Genomic DNA, 22,065 nt, shown 5'->3' on the forward strand with positions numbered 1-22,065 from the left:
AAATAGGTTATATATCATTCGATCCATTTATGATTAATAAAGTGATGATTAGTAGTTATGATATACAAATAATACAACTTTGTATGGGCATGATGTCATTTTTTCTCCGTTCTCAGTACAATTCAGTTGCAACATTTGCCGAAAGAAAAACAAGCTAATATTTGGTATTTCGTCGGTGAACGGGATTGTACAACTGTTCTCATTATAAACAAAATATAATTCCGGCATCAGAGGAGAGAATGAGAGGCCTAAACTGGTTCGACGAAGAATGTCTAGTGAGGAGTATACACGTTATATTTTGATGTAACAGATCTGGTCGCACATGTACCGGTGCCAACCTCTTCTAGTGTTATTGTAACCTCCCCAATGCGATTTTGGGCCGAATATCATGCTGAAAGATCAGCTGTGGTGCAGACTATTTAAAAGCCTCTTTGCAGTCGGAAGTGAAATTTTCCAGCGTACGGACAACATAGCAATATGGCGTCTAATAAGATTACAAAATTGAACATAACTCCTTTCGGAAAACATTGAGGTGATATAACATTGTTTTGTAACGCACATGTATTCGGAACGTTTTGTTATCCCTAGTATATAAAGGGTATATATATATATATATATATATATATATATATATATATATATATATATATATATATATATATATATATATATATATATATATATATATATATATATATATATATACTAGATCTTGTCGCTTTTGTCTACCACAAAGATTGAACCGCAGAAATCGGATACTGACAGACATGCACGTGATATGATCTTTTAAAACAGTGGAGAAGATTTATGTAAACTTTTGTACCGTTTACAGTAGCGCCTTATAATACTTCATGCTGAGGCAGAAGAAGAAAAGACGTGTAACAGTGGTTCCTAAAAGGTACACATCAGCAACTTATATTCCGTGGGTAATGAAAGTGTGTTAAGAATCAGCTTGCAAAATTATTTATTTCAAAGGATTCACCTGGGTGTCACTAATTTGGTCGTCTCAACCAATGCATGTATTTATGTATTCTGATATAAAAGCGTATTTTCCGTCGTTTTCGGAGAGGTTTCTGAAACAGAGAATCGATACAGATTATACACCAAAATAAGAGACATCCGCGCAGTTATTTACTATGAAAACCAGTAACAAATATTGTAATGGACAATGCATTGATGAAATATTACTCGTGGCACACCAATAGTTTAAAGCGATGCTGAACTGCCACATACAAGTTTGAAATATAAAACGTAAAATTATATATATATATATATATATATATATATATATATATATATATATATTGGAGAAGGTGTTCTGACAATTTTGAAAACATAACGATTTCGTTTGTAACATAAACATAATCTGAACTAATTCCATGCGATATTTTTATAATTCCTAACCATTCTAGATCAACCTCCTTCACTGCAAAATATTAAAGAAAGCAGTTCATGAGTTTTATTTGAAATGATAATTGGACTTCATAATATCATTCGTGATTTTATTGACATCTTCGCTTCTCTAAACTTGTAAATTCCAATATCAAAAAGCATATAACGAAAATCACCTCTTTTAAATTTCAATTCGTCGTATTGTGACGTTTCTTTGATATTCCTGTGTAGCTCATCATATAACCCCGTACTCTGGCTGAAGAGAACAGAATACGAACTGATTAAAATATAATCTAACATCTTGAGCATTGAGCTCAAGTTAGTAAGACTTTAGTCATACATATTGATCACGCCTATTTAATATAACATGATCTGTTTGCCGTTCAATACAAACATCTGCTCTATATTGCCGTGTCACACACCATCTTGGAACGAGCAAGGAATTGTTTCACTTATGTCCACTTATGTTTTTTCATAGACACACCGAATCAAAATTATATAAAACCTAATTTTATTCTATTAAAGGAGTAAAACACAATAATATATAGAAAGTTTAAAGGAGTGGATATGTAGAAAACACACAACCGGATTAGTGTTTTCTTTGTTACTCTGGGAAAAGAAATAATTTAGTAAGGCGCACGGATACGTCTCGGCATGATGGTTTTAATTATTCCTACACATTATCAAACGCAATCTTTATATAGGTTCCAGGAAAACACATATGTTGTGTAGTGAATGAATCATACATTGAAAAAAGTCTCGTAAATACCGACAGATATGTTCAAGTATGCTTTCATTTTGACCTCTTCAAAAGTATTAACAATTGGTTTTGCTGGCAGTTATAGAAAGCTACAGCAAGCTCGGTCGTATTGAAGTACGAAAGTTGCAACGGCAATGTTATGTTGTCTTTGCAAACACAAAGTTTCACCATAATTATTGATACGTTAATCATAACATTGAAGACTATAAATAACGTGAGTATAGAGCTTACTTATGTGAGTCAAGTGTATCGCTTTGTGTCCTTTCCGAGCTGCTTTCTGAAATCGAATATGAGTAAGCAAATAAATAAATATGTATAAGTAAGTACGTAAGTATGTATGTATGTATGTATGTATGTATGTATGTATGCATGTATATAAATCGATAATTTGTGTTAGCTTGTCACACGACTGCATCTATATTATGTTTAAAAAATGTTCATGACTGCATATCGTACTGATCATTTATAAACAGTATATAAAGTAGGGCATTTGTAACCATGTGTGTAGATTCTTATCAAAGATATTCAGCAAACTGTGTTTGTAAGTTAAATTCAACGTCTTTATGCTGAACATGTTGACAAAATTAGCGTAAATACTCATTGGCTGGTGAGGTCAAGTGGGTTCTAAAATTAATTATTTCCCATTGTATGGCTTGTTATACGACAAGGGATGTTGTAAAATATCCCTTAGTGATGAGGGACAACTGCGTTTTAGGGTGATGTTTGCGCTTATGTCCGGAGGCATTGCTGGATAACTGTTTCCTTATGTTATTGTTGTGTTTAGATATTATTTGAGAATATGCATGTGTTTGGATTATTCACAATAACTACAAATTGTTTCTTGCACTAAAATATTAGTCTGGGACTGATGTGAATCTATTTAAAAGGCGTTCTAGATAACGTATTTGTGATTTATAATTTTTGTTGGCAGAACATTGCATTCGAGAATCTATAATTAGTTCGGAACATTCATTTCTTTTGGACTTGTGCAGAACCTTTTAGGATTATGGATTATTTTAGTTTTCTTTCTGAAATGACAGTTCCTCTTAAATTTTCATTTTGGAACCTTGACAATTAACCCATCTACTGATCTCTGCAGACAAAAGTAAATCACGAACAACTGAAGTACTTCTGTTGAGATGAATGAATATATATTTATCAGCGTATACGTTCTTGTTAGACAAGTTTCGCATAATGCATTTAAATGGTAGCCTATGATGTTAGCGTTGTCTATAGTATCAATATTATCAAAAAGTCAAGCATTCTTCGCTTGTATTGCATGTAGCCACAGAATATTATCTGAACAATACAATTGGTAGCATTCCAAACGTTGCAAACTCCGATTACCGTCAACCCTAAGGGAAACTGAAGTCTTCTCTATCATCGGGTGGTCGTGTACACCGGAAGAAAAGTCCTGGGCGATGATTACGTCAGATGTAATGTTCCCTCTGTAATATATATATATATATATATATATATATATATATATATATATATATATATATATATATATATATATATATATATATACACACACCTCTTCCACCAAATATCAGGAATGGAAAAGAATATACAATTCTAGTTTATAATACTGAGTTCGACATTGTGGCAGCTATAATTCATGGTCTTAATACAGGATACGTCAGAATGGCCATGCTTTGAAGGCAAAGTTTTCACAATTATTATGTAACACAATACTCATAATATTAAGACTGTTTGCCTTGAGGTGTTATTATACCACTTGTGTGGCGGTTCGCAATGGTTTCTATTGAAACATTATGACAGTTACAACCATTGCTCACGGAAGAATTTGGAAAAAGGCGACCTCTCCTTCCATTCAGCTAACATTGCGTAATGTGTTACACATCATCTAATCCAACCCAACAGTACACTATTTATTATATATAAGCCGTAGGTGGAATGCATGGTAATTGTTATATCCGATTGGTGTATATGCTACCCAGTATGATTTCCTTCGCTCACTGCCTCAATGACTCCATAGTTAGAAATACAAGTATATGATGGACCATGGCAAATAGTCATGGAATGCTATGTGAATCATACATCATTCCAGAAATAGCATATATCTTCCACAATCACGAGTAAAAATGAAATCGACGAAATGCATCAAACAATATTTTGATAATGTGAAAAGAAGCTAGTATTTCCAAACCACAATTATAGTTAACTATCTTAATATATTAAAAAAAAAAAAACATATATAGATGTTTATTGACAGAGAGTAAGAGAGAGAGAGAGAGAGAGAGAGAGAGAGAGAGAGAGAGAGAGAACGGGCTTAGACATGGCTTAGTCCTTGATCAGGACATACAATTTTACATACCACAATGCTTAAAAGGTATTGAATATTCTTACCTCTGTTGTTTTGCATAACCTAGAACAGAAAGGATACGTCGTGTCAGAAATGTAACAAAAAGATGGTGGCGATCATGGTTGTCTTATATATGTTCATGCGATGCATTAAGACCGGATATTTACGATCATTTTTTTCATTATATAAAATATGTTATTAAACAACAGAGCGATGAAGTTGAGCCAAAAGAAGAAAGAAAACAAAACAAGCCAAAAAGGTTATATGAGGTTGTCATGTCTGTGTTGCCTTTAGAGTAAAACAAAACACTAGGTAATTACATTGTTGCAAGCAGTAATAGTCATCGTCTCCCACTGATATTATCTGGCACCAGGGTAACATGAACACGGATTATGTGACGTACTGTCTAATCAGTTGAAAGCTGCTTTGTACACTCCATTAAAATTTGCAAATTGAGCTTGGAATCTTTGCACCTATATTGGAACATTTTTGTTATCTATGAACAGTGGAGGAAGCAGTTAAACAAGAGCAAATGGTTTTAATATTATCCTACATTTAACAATATATTTTGTCTCAGAAAAATTGCACATGCAGGTTTTGAAAAATGTTGATTTAGTTAACGTAGTTCTAAATGCTAAATATTTCAAAATATATGCGTATACATACAAAAAGAAACATGATCAGGTAATTATGCAATTTCTAAAGAGACATAAAATACTGATTAAATATAATATGATTTAACATCAATAATCGACAAACTACGTAAGCTCTTATTGAGCAAAATTAATGAATATTTATTTTTGAAGAGAGTTAAGATTTAATTTGTTCACATAGTTCCATCAATCGAGACCATCAACAATATTTTAAATATCCAATGTAATTTTATATCATGTATAATAAACTATTTGGAGTTAATAGACTTATTAAAAATAATTATATTTCTGCAAATCTTAATTTCTGAAGCGAGTAATAATGATTCAAACTTCATAATCATTAATATTATTAATATTAATACCATTACAGATATTGATACTACTACTACTAATAATACTATATTTATTAGTATTACGAGTCACTGGCTCATGATGTGCATCCATACATTATGCAGTATCGAAAGGTGTTGTGGTGTGTAACGGGAGAATGTACTGTCTCCTCTGAGCAATATACATCAATTCATTTTTACTGCATTCTGTTCGTCCTAATTAGGTGAAAAAAATATTTTGCTGCACACTGAGCAAATCAGCTAAATCAAAGAACACCTCACAAGCTACAAGGTCCACAAAGAGAACTTATGTGGCAGTCATATTCAGACTCCGTTTAAAGGATGTTACTTCTCTTATGATAAACAACGCTCATGTAATGATCAGAAGTTTTCTTTTATCATTTTATATTATCATTTTATATATAAGTCATGTATTTATATTATGTCAGATGTTTCGAATGACATGAGGTAAAACTTAGTTTGTATTTTGTCAAACCAGTCAAATAGCTTGAACATGTATTGCATATTCAATACTAATATTTCAAATTTGAGAACTATTTTCATATTCTCCTGTATTACCCCTGAGTTCCAAATTACCCGCTCTGAGTGGGGTTACAAAGTAATTTATTCATTTTCAATTATATATATATATATAAAATGTATATATATATGTAAAATGAAATATATTCTCCATGACCTAAATAAACATTATTTCTACTGATTCAACATATTCAGAAACGTTTATATATATTCATCTTCACCTCGGGCAATATCAGTCATTGATATATCTGCACATACTAGCGGTATTTTAAAATTACCATCCTGATAATCACGATAATCTCCCGATCAAAAACGCAGAATACAAAATTAGTGACAAAATATCCCTACTGACATTTTAATATTTGTGATATAATATTTCAAAATTCAATCTGCTTCTTAGAATAATAATACAAATAATAATAATAATAATAATAATAATAATAATAATAATAATAATAATAATAAGAAGAAGAAGAAGAAGAAGAAGAAGAAGAAGAAGAAAAAGAAGAAGAAGACTAAAACCAGTCATAAATAAATAACAACAGCATTACTAGGTCCATTAAAGAACAGCATAGTTGAAACAATACTTTCTTTCAAATCTTTAATATGTGATACTGACCTTTTTGTGACATGCGCACTTTCCAAATAGGATCCGAGAGTACGAAAAATGTATGCACCCAATTTTAGACTCAGCTACGGGTTATTACGTCCCATTAGTCAGTAATTTGATTCTAACCAAACGAAACTGCCCTATGTTTACTTTATTATACGTTTGAGCGTAGGAATTGTTGTTGTCTTTCTGCATGTTTTGTGTTGCACTACCATTTCCTTCACAAATTGAGATATTACAGTATCTTGCATCGGAGTAGTACACACATCGATATTTATTCTCACAGGTAGAAACATCATATAATGAATGCATAATCACTTTTAGGGTTATAATGTAAGGAGTAGAAACATATATTAGCAAGGAAGACTTGAGGAATTCCGCACATGTAACAATTGTAAAAATTAGCTTAAAACAACTTGCATATATTATGACCGCATCTACTAGTGCGCTGAAAAACAAGATTATGTATTAACGTGTCTGCGCATCTCTTCATATTTTACTCTAATTGCATCTTTGTATAAGCTATCCTTCTGATTACGCAGTTATTAAATGTCATGTTCTATTCAAGTTATTAGGGGACCCGAGTGGCCGAGTGGTGTAAAGCGCTTTCCGTTACGGATCACTGCCATCTCACCTCTGTCTGCGTGGGTTCTAGTCTCGGATTCGGCCAATGTGGGTATGTGAGAAAGCTTGCCAGTAGCTTCTCGAGGATCGGTGGTTCTTTCCGGGGATTTCCCGGGTTCTTCATCCACCAATAATACTGGCCGCCATGTATCGTGTGCTGAAAATGGCGTTAAACCCTTCAACATCAACAACTATTCAAATTTTTACGTTGTTCGTAAACTGGTAAATTCCTCTTCTAACTGTTGCAGGTGCTAATATCGTCGCCATCTCAGCAAATATTTGATAACGGGATGCAGCCAAAATTCATCCTAAGAGAATCCGTACTTAACAGTATTATCATTGAACAGTGGGAGTATGGTTTTCCTCACACTTTATTTTGTCTAATTTTCCTATATTACATAATGTAAACATATATGCAGCTTTTACAGGCTCGTGAGGTGGTGGATCTTGTTATACGGTTATTTCGACTATAACTCAGTCTGACAGTTTAGAGAAATTAAAGGTTATTAATAAAAAATTCATAAACGTTTAAAACACTCCAAGTATTTTTAGCATTTGATATTGGCTTAATGTCCTCAAGTGTTAAAAAATTAATTTAAATAAAAATATTTCTACAGATGTGAATCGCAAAATTATTTCTCAAGTTTACCGTGCGTCTGAATATATGGCTATTTTTCAGCATATATGCACCAGAAAAGGGTATCAAATTATCACTTATGAAACATCACAATTGCCTTGTTATAATTTTGTAGGAACTACAAGGAAATCATTAGGTTCTGGATGAGATAAAGTTGAAAACATGGATTTCGAAACAGAGCAGTATGACCATTCACTCTCTCTCTCTCTCAATCTCTCTCTCTCTCAAGTCAGAATGCGTGAAGTACTCTTTCAAACACTTTCGTGTTAGATGTAGTACCTTCCGGTTTCAACACCGCAAACGTGCCAGTATAACATATTTGAAGATGGGCATAAGAAAACATTGCAAATTTAGCAAACGTTTTAAAAGAAATATACATTATTTTTTAACCATAAAAGTTACAATTCAATCAATGAATGATTATTTCCTTTGGTTTTGTATAAACTACTTACCAGCATACCGGCGTAGTTGAAGACAAGTCAAAGTGTTTGTAACGATAAGTATTAGACATAGAGGTAATAAAATCGCAATTGGCAGGACTACCTGCTGGTGATCATCTGTATCATGTGGGCTGTGATCTTGCTGTCGATCTGTTGAAAGAGAATGAACAAAACCAATGTCATTATAATTTCACACAACTAATACATAGTAGTCATGTTTTACTTATATTGAAACGTAACAAAGAAACAAGAATTGAAAATGTTTGTACATGGTCTGCAATTAATATTTTTGAAAGAAGTACACATTTATTTAAGAGCAAATTTTTGAATATTAACAAGATATCTGTTAAAGCAAAAACTGTTTATGAGAGACATGCTAATCTGAACAGAGAATCTAACTCAAAGATAATAGCGGTCTTATAACGTTTCTTTAAAGGAAAGGGATGATTTATAGTGTTCAAACATAAAAAGTAGTTACGAAAGAATGCGGGAAGAAATTGTTATACATGCCAGTGACAACAACAGAGTTCAGATAGTCACATTTGATTGAGTGCTGATAAAATGTATGACTTCCCTTCCTATAGCCCTTCACTGGTACACCGTATACGTCTATAACCTTGTTAGCCACATGTTTTCTCATCAACGCAACTGATTCCCATATTAGCGTTGTAACCATTTATATTTGCTGTTATTGATAATATTACTAGCCTACTCTGTGATGTGATAGCTCGGGGACGCACGTTTTTGTTTATGACAAAGGGTTACACAGCTCACGTAACGGACTAATACATAATGAAATGAGGTCACACTTGTTATGAACAACGTATAAAGTTCGTAGAATTTATATTTATATCCACTGCAGCAACCATAATTTAGCAGACAAAGTTCCATGGGCAAATTAAGGATGATTAGAACCTATCCATTGGTTTTGAGTTCAAAACATTAATTGTAAAGTAGTATAAATGTAAAAGAGTAAACTCTGCCTTTTATTTATCTACGAACAATACCAACTATGTGGCATTACATGACACTTGAAATTAATATGCAAAGGTGTGTACTAATATTTGACATGAATCATCTTATCTTAATCGTATCTGAAAGTTAGAAACAGTGTGGTTTCAAAGATGTTCAAGTCAATATATGGAATAATTTAATAACGTAATGGTTCAAATACTTTAAGGTTGGGTTATAAACTAGAGTAACTTTGGGTATTTACCTGCACATTTTCCGAGCGAGTCGTTTATTTGTCCCAGCTCGCTGCAACGAACCAGTATTCTCTCTAGTATGTTGTGGGCCTCTTCACAAGTTGCTGAAATCGTTGTATTGCAAGCAGAGTTACCTTTGAAGCTATGTTCGTATAGGATGGTGCCATTCTCAGGAAGCATGAAAATTGGTTCACATCGTATGACTGAAACAATAAGTTGTGTTACATTTAAGATGTCTAACTGCATTCATTAACTGCATACATTAATATTTGTGTGCCGGAATCGGTTGAACAAAGCATTATTTGTATTGCCCTTTATTGCAAATATTACATTAGTCCTCTTACCGCGTATACCATTGGTCAATGCTACAAATCGCACACTGGATGATCAATATCATTTTCATCTTCTTGAATCAAACCTGCTCGAACGCAAACATCACCTGCATCAACAACCAGTCTTAAAGATTGGCTTGTTGTGTGTTTAGGCTCAAATAAATAGTAACACAGGAAAGACTGAAAACAACAAAATTTGAGAAATATGACACATAATTTAATTTCCTGGAAAATACTATAAAAATAAAAAAATATGAGAACTTACGGTTTCCAGAATCAAATCCAATTTGTTTACAAGAATAATCTACGAAAAAGCAGTCCTAATATAGAAATGTTCCAATGATGTCATGTTTGAGTCCAGAAGAAGAATTCAAGATGACGTCTACAGTTCCTTGTACAAACACTATAATTTATCCTACGGTCTTGGAAATCAAAACAGAATTTTCATTAAATGTCCCAGTTCATGAATTCAGCATAAATACAATAATATTTCCATAGAAACCAAGAAATCTTGGATAGTCCAAATAATTTGGAGAAAAATAACTAATAACTCAAAAAGTCAAAAGTTCATTTCTGGTCATGACATAATAAAACAACTCGACATAAATTGTTTAAAAGTACAATGACTCTCCTCTCTCTCTGTCTGTCTCTCTCTCTCTCTCAGCATCAATATTAATATTAAATATTTCGCAATTTCGGAAATGCCTAATTGCGAAATATATTGCGAAATAGAGGATGATCATGTTTACATGTAAAGGTCAGATAGCTCGTGCATGTCTTTGATAAGAACCGATCGTTTTAATCCTCTCAAATGTTGTTTACTTGATTCTTAATCAAGGCCAGGAACTATGTCAAAAATAAAAACAGGTGCTTCTATTATTAGGAATCTAAGTTGAAACTCAGGTCAAGCTGAATTTTCTGGAAAATGTCAAATTCGTAGCAACAAAAATTTCATTATATTCACATGTAAAGAAAATAAAAGTATTCCAAAACCCATAAACAATCAAACCAAAGCAAACACAAATTAAATCAAATATAAAATTAAATAAAATATATGTAACAGGCTGAAATTTGGAGCTGCATGAACTGCCGCGATTTTAAGTATGGCTTTTAACTTGTCAAAAGCCTCCTGACATTTTTCAGACCAAAGACAATTGGTTTTCTTTCTCAATGAATTTGTCAGGGGTTCAGCAATTATAGGAAAATTGGAACTAATTTTTCGATAGTATACGAGCATACCCAATAATCGCCTCAGTTGCTTTTTATTAACAGGCACGGGAACTTTAGAGATAGCTTTGTCCTTATCATCTATATGTTTAACTTGTCCATGTCCCACGATGTATCGTATAAATGTTACATTAGCACGGCATAACTCACTTTTATACCAATTAATTGCCGAACGTGCATCTGTGAATCTGTGAAAGAATTTCCGAATTGTTGCTAAATGTTCTTTCCATGTGTCGTTGTAGAGGATGACATCATCGATGTAAGCATCACAATTGTATAGAGATATTCATGAGACGTTGAAATGTACTTTGCGACAATTTCATCCCAAACGGCATTACGTTATATTGGTAAAGTCCCTCTGGAGTCACGAATGCCGAAATTTCCTTTCCTCTTTCCGTTAGTGGAATCATCCAAAATCCTTTCTGAAGGTCAAATTTGGCAACATTCTTGGCATACCCGATCTTATCAATACATTCACACCATTCATCTGCCTATAATCAGCAATCATACGGAAAGTTTTATCTGGGTTTAAAACAAGTATGCATAGTGAACTCCAGTCACTTTTCCTGGGCTCTTTAAAATCATTTTAAAGCAATTCCTGTTTGAGAGGGTTCATCCTGTACTGGTGTTGTTTGACTTGTTTAGAATTTACATTTACAACGTCATGGAAAATTTTGTTTGTTCTTGTAAGAACAGCTGGAAACAAGTGCTCTTATTTAAATAATAACTGTTTAAGTTGTTTTTTTCTTCTTCCTCTTGTCAATGTGAATGTTTCTGGTCCAGATCTTTAATAATTTATGAATTCCGAAGATCTGTCACTCCAATGTCAGTATAATCCGATGATATTCCTTCACTTATTTTTTCACTGAAGTGGGACAAGTGCAACTAAATTAATTGCATTTTTAACCTGGCTATCGTTTTCAATATACTGGTACACCTATAATTTATTTAGATCACAGGAGCACTGATATTATACAACTCATTCAATTTCTTCATAACTTTGAATGGGCCGTAATATCTAAACTGAAGAAAAATGTGAAGAATGAGCAAAATAGACAGAACTGCATTAAAACAAACCTCAACAGGTCTCTCCATCGATGTCCTGTCAAGACGTAATTTGATTTTTGACTTGAATTGCTGAATGCCAAATTCAAGCTTAATAGGCTGGAAAGTTCCAAACCTAAACGCCGACCCTTAATCCGATTGGATAGATTATGAAATGCCAAACTGAGTAAAAGACGTAATCAAAGCTTTTACTATTATATTTGAGTTTATATTCCTCGCGGGAGGTAAACGTTGTTGGCGCACATATATTGGTTAACATGTATTGTTTACCTGACTTGGTTATAATTATTCTAAATGGTTCGTTAAAGGCAGGAATAGGTTGTAGATTCGCCTTGGGAATTTTCTAATTTGATTTTCCTACTAGTTGACAGATATGACAAGATCTACAGTACTTACCAACATCACTTTTGATTTTAGGCCAATAGAAGTGATTTAAGATCTTGTGATAAGTTGTATTGATCCCTAAATGACCAGCCATTGGAGTGACATGGCTAGACTAAGTATTTTATGTCTGTAAGGTTTTGGAACTACAATTTGTTAGCTCATTGACCATTCGTCATCAGCAGGTTCGTCGGGAGGTCTCCATTTTCTCATAACAATTGAATTTGTAATAAAATGTCAGACAGGTACTTCAGTAACTTCAGTTTCACTACTGTCTTCTGAACATATTTTCATGGGGAATTTATGGACAACCTTCTTAATATTCATATTGAATCACTTATTTTCAGCCCATCAAATACTCTGTAGTAAAATGAATACCCATGAATTGTAACAATTGTATGCCTATAATAATATTTTTGTTTAAGTTGCATCATTGAAAGCATCCACTGCGTCATATTTCACATAACTGTTCCTACTTCTAAATAATTATGATTTTTATGTGATGATGAATATGATTTGATGACTTTACTTGTATATACTGTAGCCAGCCATTGCCTTTAAATTTATATTTAACCGCTCCGGTAGCCTACTGGTTAGTGTGTCCACCCCCCACCCCCGGATGCGGGAGGTCGCTGGTTCAAATCCCGTCGAAGTCATCATAAGGACATATAGAAACAGCTGCCTCAATTGGCGCTTGGCATTATGAAATTAGTGTTCTGTCTGATTGGCGTGACTAAATGATAGTATGACTGGGTGGATATCGTAGTACCTGTTTGCGGCATGATGTCCCAGTGGAAGACATCATTTTAAACTTTCACACTGCAGACGTCGTAGCGATATGTAAAAGCTAACAAAAATCCAAATCACATGGATACTCACACACACACATACACACATACACAGGTGCACACGGTCGATGCTGTTCGTGGTTGAGGAAACCCTTCCACTTTTTCCCGGTTAAACATTGACACTTTCGCACTTACAGGACAAGTTTAATTGAGATTTTAATACGGAGTTGTGAGACTAGAGAAAATATCAAATTCACCGCCAGTATAATCACGGTAATATCTTTAGTTTTTGTACTCATTATCATCTGCTTATACTTGTCTGGTAGTCTGCACTAATTTGTTCATAAGACATTTTCAATTTCTCAACGTCGCTCCCATTTTTCCACTGAACAGAATTAACGTATGTTGACGGAATTTCAGTCCAGACCCTCATTAGATTCCGTATCTACTTCTTCATTTCTAGATCTATTATGGCGTTCTGGACAACACTACGACCAAACACGAGGCATTGATTATACTGAAATAAAATTACATCTAACATATCATGTTGAGACTGTTATTTTTGCTCATTGAATATGTAAAAGAAAGTAAATAGAACATGAATGAATCTCGTTATATGACAAAATGGGTAATGATGAAAGAAAACCTTGGTGACTAGGTCAAATTGAAAGAAATCCTTGATATGACAACCAAAGATTGTAAGTAGATGAAAAATATCTCGCTAGATGAAATTGATTGAAACCCTTGTGAGCGCAATCAGAGAAAGCAAATATATATATATATATATATATATATATATATATATATGTATATATATATATATGTGTGTGTGTGTGTGTGTGTGTGTGTGTGTGTGTGTGTGTTTGTGTGTGTGTGTGTATAGTTCAGTACAACAGAAGCTTTATTTATCGTCGTATTTTCACTAAGTAATAATAATTGTCATATATGAACAAGTGACGTAAAGGTCAAACATGACTGGTGTTGTGCTCTTTGCTTTGGATATACTTTACCATTGGGACTCAAAGCTGTTATAGTAGTATTATGATCTATAGCTGGTACATGCAATCATAAGAACCACAATTCTCACGTCTAATATATATATTTACTAATATATTAAACATTTTCGAATATAATTAATATTTGTGTATAATTTATTCTTTACCAGCCGTATTTTATGTCAATAAACATTTTGTATCTTTATTAGATGGAATAAAAAGAAAGAAAAGATATTTCTATAAACCTTGTTATGAGGATACAAGCAACTGTATTAAGGGATATTACAAGCGCCATAGAAAATGCATCTGGGAAACGCGAAAACACCTTTGCTTCCTATTCCTGGACATCGTCTCCATTTCATCAGATTGGAATGAATTTAATCGGTCCATTCGAGAAGACTATTGCAGGCACACGATATTGTTTGGTTTTTTTGTGACCAATTTTGATTAGGCCTTGAGCTGGAATCAATCGATTTTGATTAATCGACTTCCTTGCATTGACGATTATCAATAAAAAAAATTATAAAGTATCAATATTTTTAGAACAAGGAAGAGGAAATGAAAAATATTGATTTGAAACCCCTCTCTTCAAAAGAATACCAATTTAATTCCCGTCTCACCAAACGAGTGTATTATAAGTTTTAGTTTCCACTTATTTCTAAATTTCCTATTTCCAGTGATTAATCAAGAATCATGGCCGTGGCCAGGCAAATTGTTTTATGCCATTTATGCATACTTTGGTGTCAAGCGGAAATGTTTCGTACTTTAACCAGTTTCTTCGATATTCACAGACAGTGTACGCGTACAAATGCCTTATTCTCAATAACAAATCACATCATCATACATATTAATCGCTTGTTTCAACGTTTATTCAGGCAGTTCACTGAAATATGAAAATAAATTCTTAAAAAATGAGAACATTCGCAACACATAAATTTCCAAATAGAAACATTCCAACCAAATTGTCAACGGACCTGACGATTATTCATTAAAGGTGCCCGTATTGATCAATTACAAAATAACTATATTTTTGTGTGGAATACTTCGAAATATACTTAAAACGACATTGAGACGTAGAGCATGCTGTTTAGGCTGCCACTTATTTTGAAGTTCACAGCGTTATTCCGAGACACTAATATACCCTTGTAACGTGACAGGTGTGCTAATGTTTTGTGTCTCCTGCATAGCAGACACAAAAGGGTAAATTTTCATGGGTAGCTTTTGGTTTCCGATAAATAACTTAAACTGCTGGATCCACTGTCCCCAAACTTCAAATGAGCATGAGTCATGGCTAGTAGATTCGGCTCTGATGAACAACTTTTGATTTTGGGTTCAGTCACTCAAGAATTAATCTCACGGACACCACAACTTGAAAATCGGTATTAATTTAACATATTAATAACAATAAGTATTTGAACAATTCTAGAACTATCCTGATGTAGCACATTTGAATGAAAATACTTTTGCAGACCGACTACAGATATATGTTGATATTCTAATATATATATATATATATATATATATATATATATATATATATATATATATATATATATATATATATATATATATATATATATATATATATTATTATTATTATTATTAAAGGGATCTAATTGCCAGAACAGTTTTCGATCTGACATCTCTCAACAAGAAACTCTCGTTTTGAGGAAACAAAGAGCTACTTCGTTCCTTTACTTTTCCTCTGCTCAGCCACCTCACATAGGCAAATTCAGTATGATCTTTGAAATCACAGCCACCATATTCTTTCAAAGCATCAGCGAATTACAGGTGGATGAGAGACCTTTCACTTCGGATGTAATTCACAATTTTCACAACCATCTCTATCACATTATACAAAGTTTCCATACCGAGTACTGGTTAACACAAATTATTCTGATACAGAATTAAGTAGAAGGAAGGAGACATGATTTTGACGCCATTCTAATTATAATGCTTGTCAAAAGATAAATAATCCAGATTTACTAACACTCATCGCGGGTACACCATCCAGTTTAGCATAAGCTAGTTTGCGGTTTTTTGTTTAGATCCAGGACATCATGTTTGAAGGATCAAGAAATCCAACGTAAACGCATGCCCATTTTCACACGACATTGACGCACAGAGCCTTAGCGCATGCAAAATGAAGCCATGGCTGATACAGGACAAGCAAAGGTGCAACCTAACAGATTAGGACTGGCACTTAATGATACGGATTCGGGGACGATGTTTGGGTAATCCGAGACAATCCGAAAAAATACAAAACGTGGCCAGGAAACATAATTGATAATTCCGGATGTCCTTGACAGACTGAAAGGTTATCGTTTCAAAATACTTTGTAATGTCGTAAACATAGTTGGTCCAGTAACAGAAAGTCACTGAACGCATAATGCTGATTTGTTATTGAGACCGATAATTAGTCCCTTACCCTTGAGCATGGATATGTGGATATCGCTGTTGGTTAAAATATATTGGCGATCTCGTCGATACAAGTACGATATGGTTTATATTGGTATCGATAAGCTGACTACAACATTAGCTCGTGGATTCGTGTATTCGACGAAGTTTGTATCTGCTTCATTAAAATTAGAACCTGTTAGTACTGAATGCCACCCCACCTTGCAGCGATAAGCAATTACTCGTTAACCGCATTCAGAACCAGTATGTAAATCTGGCAAAGCAAATTAGTGTTGCAATCGCGCTAATGATGAACTGGCAAAGGTTAGTTAAAGATGTTGTTTGAGATAGAGATTATATTAGGGGCACGTAGCCTGTTCCTGACATTTTCTGGTCGCTCCTGTAAATAAACATGTGCCTAATGATACTCGCTCGCAAGTTGCAGTATTTCTAATGCCTTATAAAAAATAAAAAAATAAAAAATAAAAATAAAAACTGAGGTTAAAAGCACACCATATGGCCAAACAGACCAACCAGCTCTGGGGAACAATTTCATATCACCTCCAATTTCAACCCAAAACGATAAAATAATAAAGTCTAGGCTTCCTGGTGGTGGCTGGAACAGTTGTTTGGTTTTGAGCTTTGTTCAATGACAGTCCAAAACGAATAATAGATGCAAGGTGCGACTGATTTTGACACATCCTCTATAATTTAGGGAGGAGTATCTTTGAAACGTATATACATATAAATAGGTGTACAGGGGAAACTTGTCATAGATGCTTGACTTAAAAAAAAAATATATTCATTTGAAGTTAATCCTCAGTGAAGAATGATACACGACTTTGAAATTCTGAGTCATTTTTCAAATGCTTTATAATCAATAGATACAGCGACACCTTGTAGCAAAATTACACGACGTTTTCTACGCGTTAACCCTGACTAAACGCTTCATCTGATCATTTAATTTCGTATATTGTACTAATGTTTAGGATTTTTTCAGGTGGCATATTGTATGCAAATTATAATTGCTTCTATCGTTATTTATTAACATTTGGAGGATGCAGTGAAGACAACAAACAATACAGAACAATACCATTTTCAAATATTATATATAGATTTGTTTTTGTCATTATAAACTGATTGTTGATATAATACTAGGGAGATTAAGTGCATATGTTTCCATACGAAGAAAGTATTACACAGTGTTCTGTATTACATCGGCAGGCATTCTGTGCAAATGTTCAAAATGGTGCACGTAATTTTAATATAAAAATTGCATTGTGAATATATCATGTTCAGTTGTCTGGATCTATATGCGTATCCGTCATCACTGAATAAGACCAACGCTGAAGGAAAACGTGTGCTTCGGTGTTTTACTTCCCTTATTGCATGTTCGCTAGTTATATATTGGGGTCTCAGTTGTATTATAGGCATGTACATATATATTAGAAAACGCATTTGTTCGCATCAAGTAGGTTACGAAAAAATTATATTTGACAACCCTGCCTGGAATGCTTCTGTACATGGATAAGTTTGAAACACCTATCTGTTTTTAATATGTAGATTGTAACATCTGTATGATAACTTGGGTCAGCAAACTACGATGCACAGGGCATTTCTTATAACTTGTAATCGTACAAAACGTTCTTGGTATAAATTTACTCTTACAAATATGTATGTGTTCTAAATTTGAGGCCGATTCCCGCTAATGTGATGACTACTGATACGATACGAAAACACTTCGATTAATTTGTCCGGGTTTCAGTTGCAATTATTAAACAAATAAATGTTCAGTTATTTTTCCAATTAAAACATGCAAGCAATTATAAGAAGATTCCATGTGAGAAGATAGTCGGATAAGTACGTATCAATTTAATAATGCACTTGTTTTGAAAAAATTTTATTGCTGTAGCCTTCTATTTCGTTATTTAAAAATTAGTTTGTGCTTTAAAGTAATAACTATGTTAGCTACAGACGACAACGGTGTGAAGTATTTAACAATGAAGTTGGTGTACTTACAAAGAAAGATTTGCCTGCCTATATTACAACTCATGACTTTGTTCCAACAAGAAATGTCTTGTAGAATATGTGACAAATAAATATGAAAAATTATTACCATAAGGTTCCACGAAAAGGGTTGTCTAACAGTTGCATATTATAATTTTGCCAAACATCCTAATTAGTACGAATCTATATGGTCTTAACATAAGTAATAGGAAAGAGTGCGAAGCAGAAGATTCGTAACATAACAGATTAAGCATTTCTCTATAATACAAAGTGAAAATGTTATTATTATTTTTTACATTGTTTTATGTTTTGTATATTTATATTTTGATACCTCCTGGTACATGATTTTATTTCATTTTTATAATTTTTAATCATGGTTTTAGGTTATACTGAATGTTTTAACAAAATTTTGCATACGTGATCAGGGTTTGCTAAGGAGAATAGTATTACATGGGATCTGTAAATATATACAGCATTTGTGTTTACAATTATTAATAATAATCTTAATAATAAGAAGAAAAGGCAACTATGGTTTAATTTATAAGTTAATGATGGGATTCCAATATTTCTAGAATTATTCTTTAACATCGTATTGGTTGGACTTGATCTCATGATTAGACCAGTTTGACTCATAGTAAGTATTGTCATCTATAATATGGGGTTTACTGAGACATATAGTCGCAATATATGCCGTAAGGTGAGCTGGGACATAGAGGTTGCGTTCGTGAGGAAATAGTGCAGACGTGTTTGATGTTCTACTTAGATGTTATTCGATTGGGTTAACGTTTGGTTTTACTGTTAAGTGGAAATATAAAGTGCACATTATTTAGATTGTAATATTATTCTAAAACTGTTATAAATTACTCAAAGGAATTATGGAAAATGCAGTCGTGACAACGTCACGATTCATGAAGGACCAGTACATTTCCGGTTTGAAATTTATGAGGAACTTTACATTCATGTAGTTCTTTCATAGATCTGTATGATAATTAGTTAGGATTAAGTTCATAGTACGGAATGTGACTCTCATATTTCCATTATAACTTTGATAATTAAATTGCTTGTTTAGTATTACAAATCTTGTTGGGTTGCTCTTTTCTGTCACTTAGTTCATGGCAACAGAGTCGTAACAGTTAATTAAATACCACATCATCCTAGAGTTTCTAAAACAAGTCTTAATGAACCATGCTGTGAATACACTTTAAACTTTTTTCAAAACACGTACAACGCAGAAAGATTTAAGATGCCTGAAATAGCATGAATGTGATAATCTGCTAACAGTCTTTCGATGACTCACAGTAATATAATCCAACATTACCATGTTTGAATTCAATATAATTATCAGATAATGTCTTTTTCCAGGAATATTATTGAGCACATTGTATTTACAGAGAAGAAAACATTGAATTAAATAATATTACCAAAATTAAAACTGAACACAACATATCAGATTGTTTCTGCTCAGATGGCATAGCTTGAATGAATAATTTATTAAGCAAATAAGATCATATACAAATGTACCTGACCCAGGAAACAATTAGCATTTTCTTAAAATAATATATCTAATTAGCGGAAACGTACATTCTAAATGACTCCGAGATTAGACCCAAGACTGTTAGCAAGACAAGATCTTTAGTTAAAATTACAGGTATACAGGGTATTTCATCGGAACAGCCAATGTTCTGGAAACAGCTTGAGAAAAACATGTTGTTTACAGCCAAGATCAATGATTTTGAAGTTGATTTATTACAAGGTCAGCTAAAATAACATGACGATGAAGAAACAATCTGACAAATACTGATCAAATATATATAACTCCTCCCACTCATAACAAAAAAAAATATGCAATAAAGGTTTTTTAAACTAATGGTCGAATAAGCATGTGATAAATGGTACATACAATGCAATACTATCAATGACAAACAATATACTCGAAGCAATGTAAAGCTTCTGTTAAAATGAAGTAGAGATGTCACCATTGTATGTATGCAACATCAAACTCAATGTTAAAAATCTCTGACGTTTGATTTTCATCTCACCAAAATAAGTAAGGGGGTAGTGATCACAAAATACAAATTTACACTTTAAAGTATTTAAAAGACAATATCAAACAGAAACATTACTTCTCTATTGAGCAATAATTGTGTAAGTGCTTATTTAATTTCTTCAAAAGTGTGTACACATGATGGTCTACACTGTATTTGTTTTCTAGAATTAATAATCCACCAACCCCATCAACACTTGCATCAATAACTATTTTATATGTTTGAATGAAATTTGGATGCAAAAGAACTGGTGCAAATTGGTTAGGGTTCAGAAATTAAAGAAAAACTGGAAAAAACTTCATATTATATCATGGCAAATTCAACAATCTCCTCCGTTACGTTTTACTGATAGGTACATGAGATTCAGAGATAGCATTTACCTTAGCGTTTATAGGTTAAACTTCACAGTGTTCAACAATATGTCCGAAAAAAGTTACACAAGCAAGGCAAAACTCGATTGTACTTAAAATAATAATCTAAGAATTTCCAGATTATTTCCAAATGATCATTATATGTTTTGGTACAGATGACAAAATCATCGAAGAATGCTTCACAATTATCTAGATCAGGCGAATTCGTGTTTATTGAGCGTTGGAAACTATAAATCCTTTATCCTAAATGGCATCACTTTATATTTATAAAGCCCGTGTGGAATTAAGAATGCCGAAATTTTCTTTGCCCTTTCGGTTAATAGGATTTGCATCAACCATTTCATAACTTAGTGATCTATTTAGCATTTACCATTTTGTCACGGCAGTTATCGATTCGTGGTATAGAAATGAACTTGTTTTGGTCACATTGTTCACGTTTCTATGGTATGTTCACATGCGGAAATGATAATAAGATCTATGCATAATAATACAATGAACTCGTCAATTGTACTTGGTTTTATGAAATATTTGTCAAAAAATATTGAATTTTTTTTCAAACGTTCTTGTTTGAGAGGATTCATATATGAATGTTTTTTTGACAGGTGTGGACTCAACACTGTCAGCCTCATGGTAGACATTATTTCTTCTTCTTGGAACATCTTTATACATTTGTTCATATTCCAATAATATTTGTTTTAGTTCATTCTGCTATTTTTGCTGCAGATGTGGAAATTTCTGGTCCAGGTTATTTAATATTACCGAATTCTGAACTTCGCTACTCAAAAGTGACTACAGTCCCATTTCATTCCGTCACATAAGCCCTCACTGTGTTGCACATATACAAATAAATTGACTGAATGTTTAACATGACTATATATATCAATATATATCTTTAACAGATTGTGATAACGATGTTTGTCTTTTCGCCTACTTTGAGT

General features: G+C 33.1%; 1 protein-coding gene across 2 annotated transcripts in view; it reads right to left on the reverse strand.

The window, feature by feature from the left end:
• Window positions 1-720: 720 nt before the first annotated feature.
• The window catches only part of LOC149807848 (uncharacterized), a 97,227-nt gene continuing 75,882 nt past the window's right edge, over window positions 721-22,065 (reverse strand). For both annotated transcript variants that reach the window (XM_089946876.1, XM_089946815.1), the window contains 7 exons: window positions 9,531-9,722; window positions 8,327-8,464; window positions 4,526-4,544; window positions 3,500-3,600; window positions 2,384-2,429; window positions 1,569-1,648; window positions 721-1,073 (listed from right to left, as the gene is read on the reverse strand). In XM_089946876.1, coding sequence (XP_089803002.1) covers window positions 1,024-1,073; window positions 1,569-1,648; window positions 2,384-2,429; window positions 3,500-3,600; window positions 4,526-4,544; window positions 8,327-8,464; window positions 9,531-9,722 — 626 coding nt within the window. In that variant the 3' untranslated portion in view covers window positions 721-1,023. The remainder of the gene's footprint in view (window positions 1,074-1,568; window positions 1,649-2,383; window positions 2,430-3,499; window positions 3,601-4,525; window positions 4,545-8,326; window positions 8,465-9,530; window positions 9,723-22,065) is intronic.

Source organism: Sinohyriopsis cumingii, chromosome 1 (assembly GCF_028554795.1).
Source record: "Sinohyriopsis cumingii isolate HCF-2022 chromosome 1, ASM2855479v2, whole genome shotgun sequence".
Lineage (NCBI taxonomy): Eukaryota > Metazoa > Mollusca > Bivalvia > Unionida > Unionidae > Sinohyriopsis > Sinohyriopsis cumingii.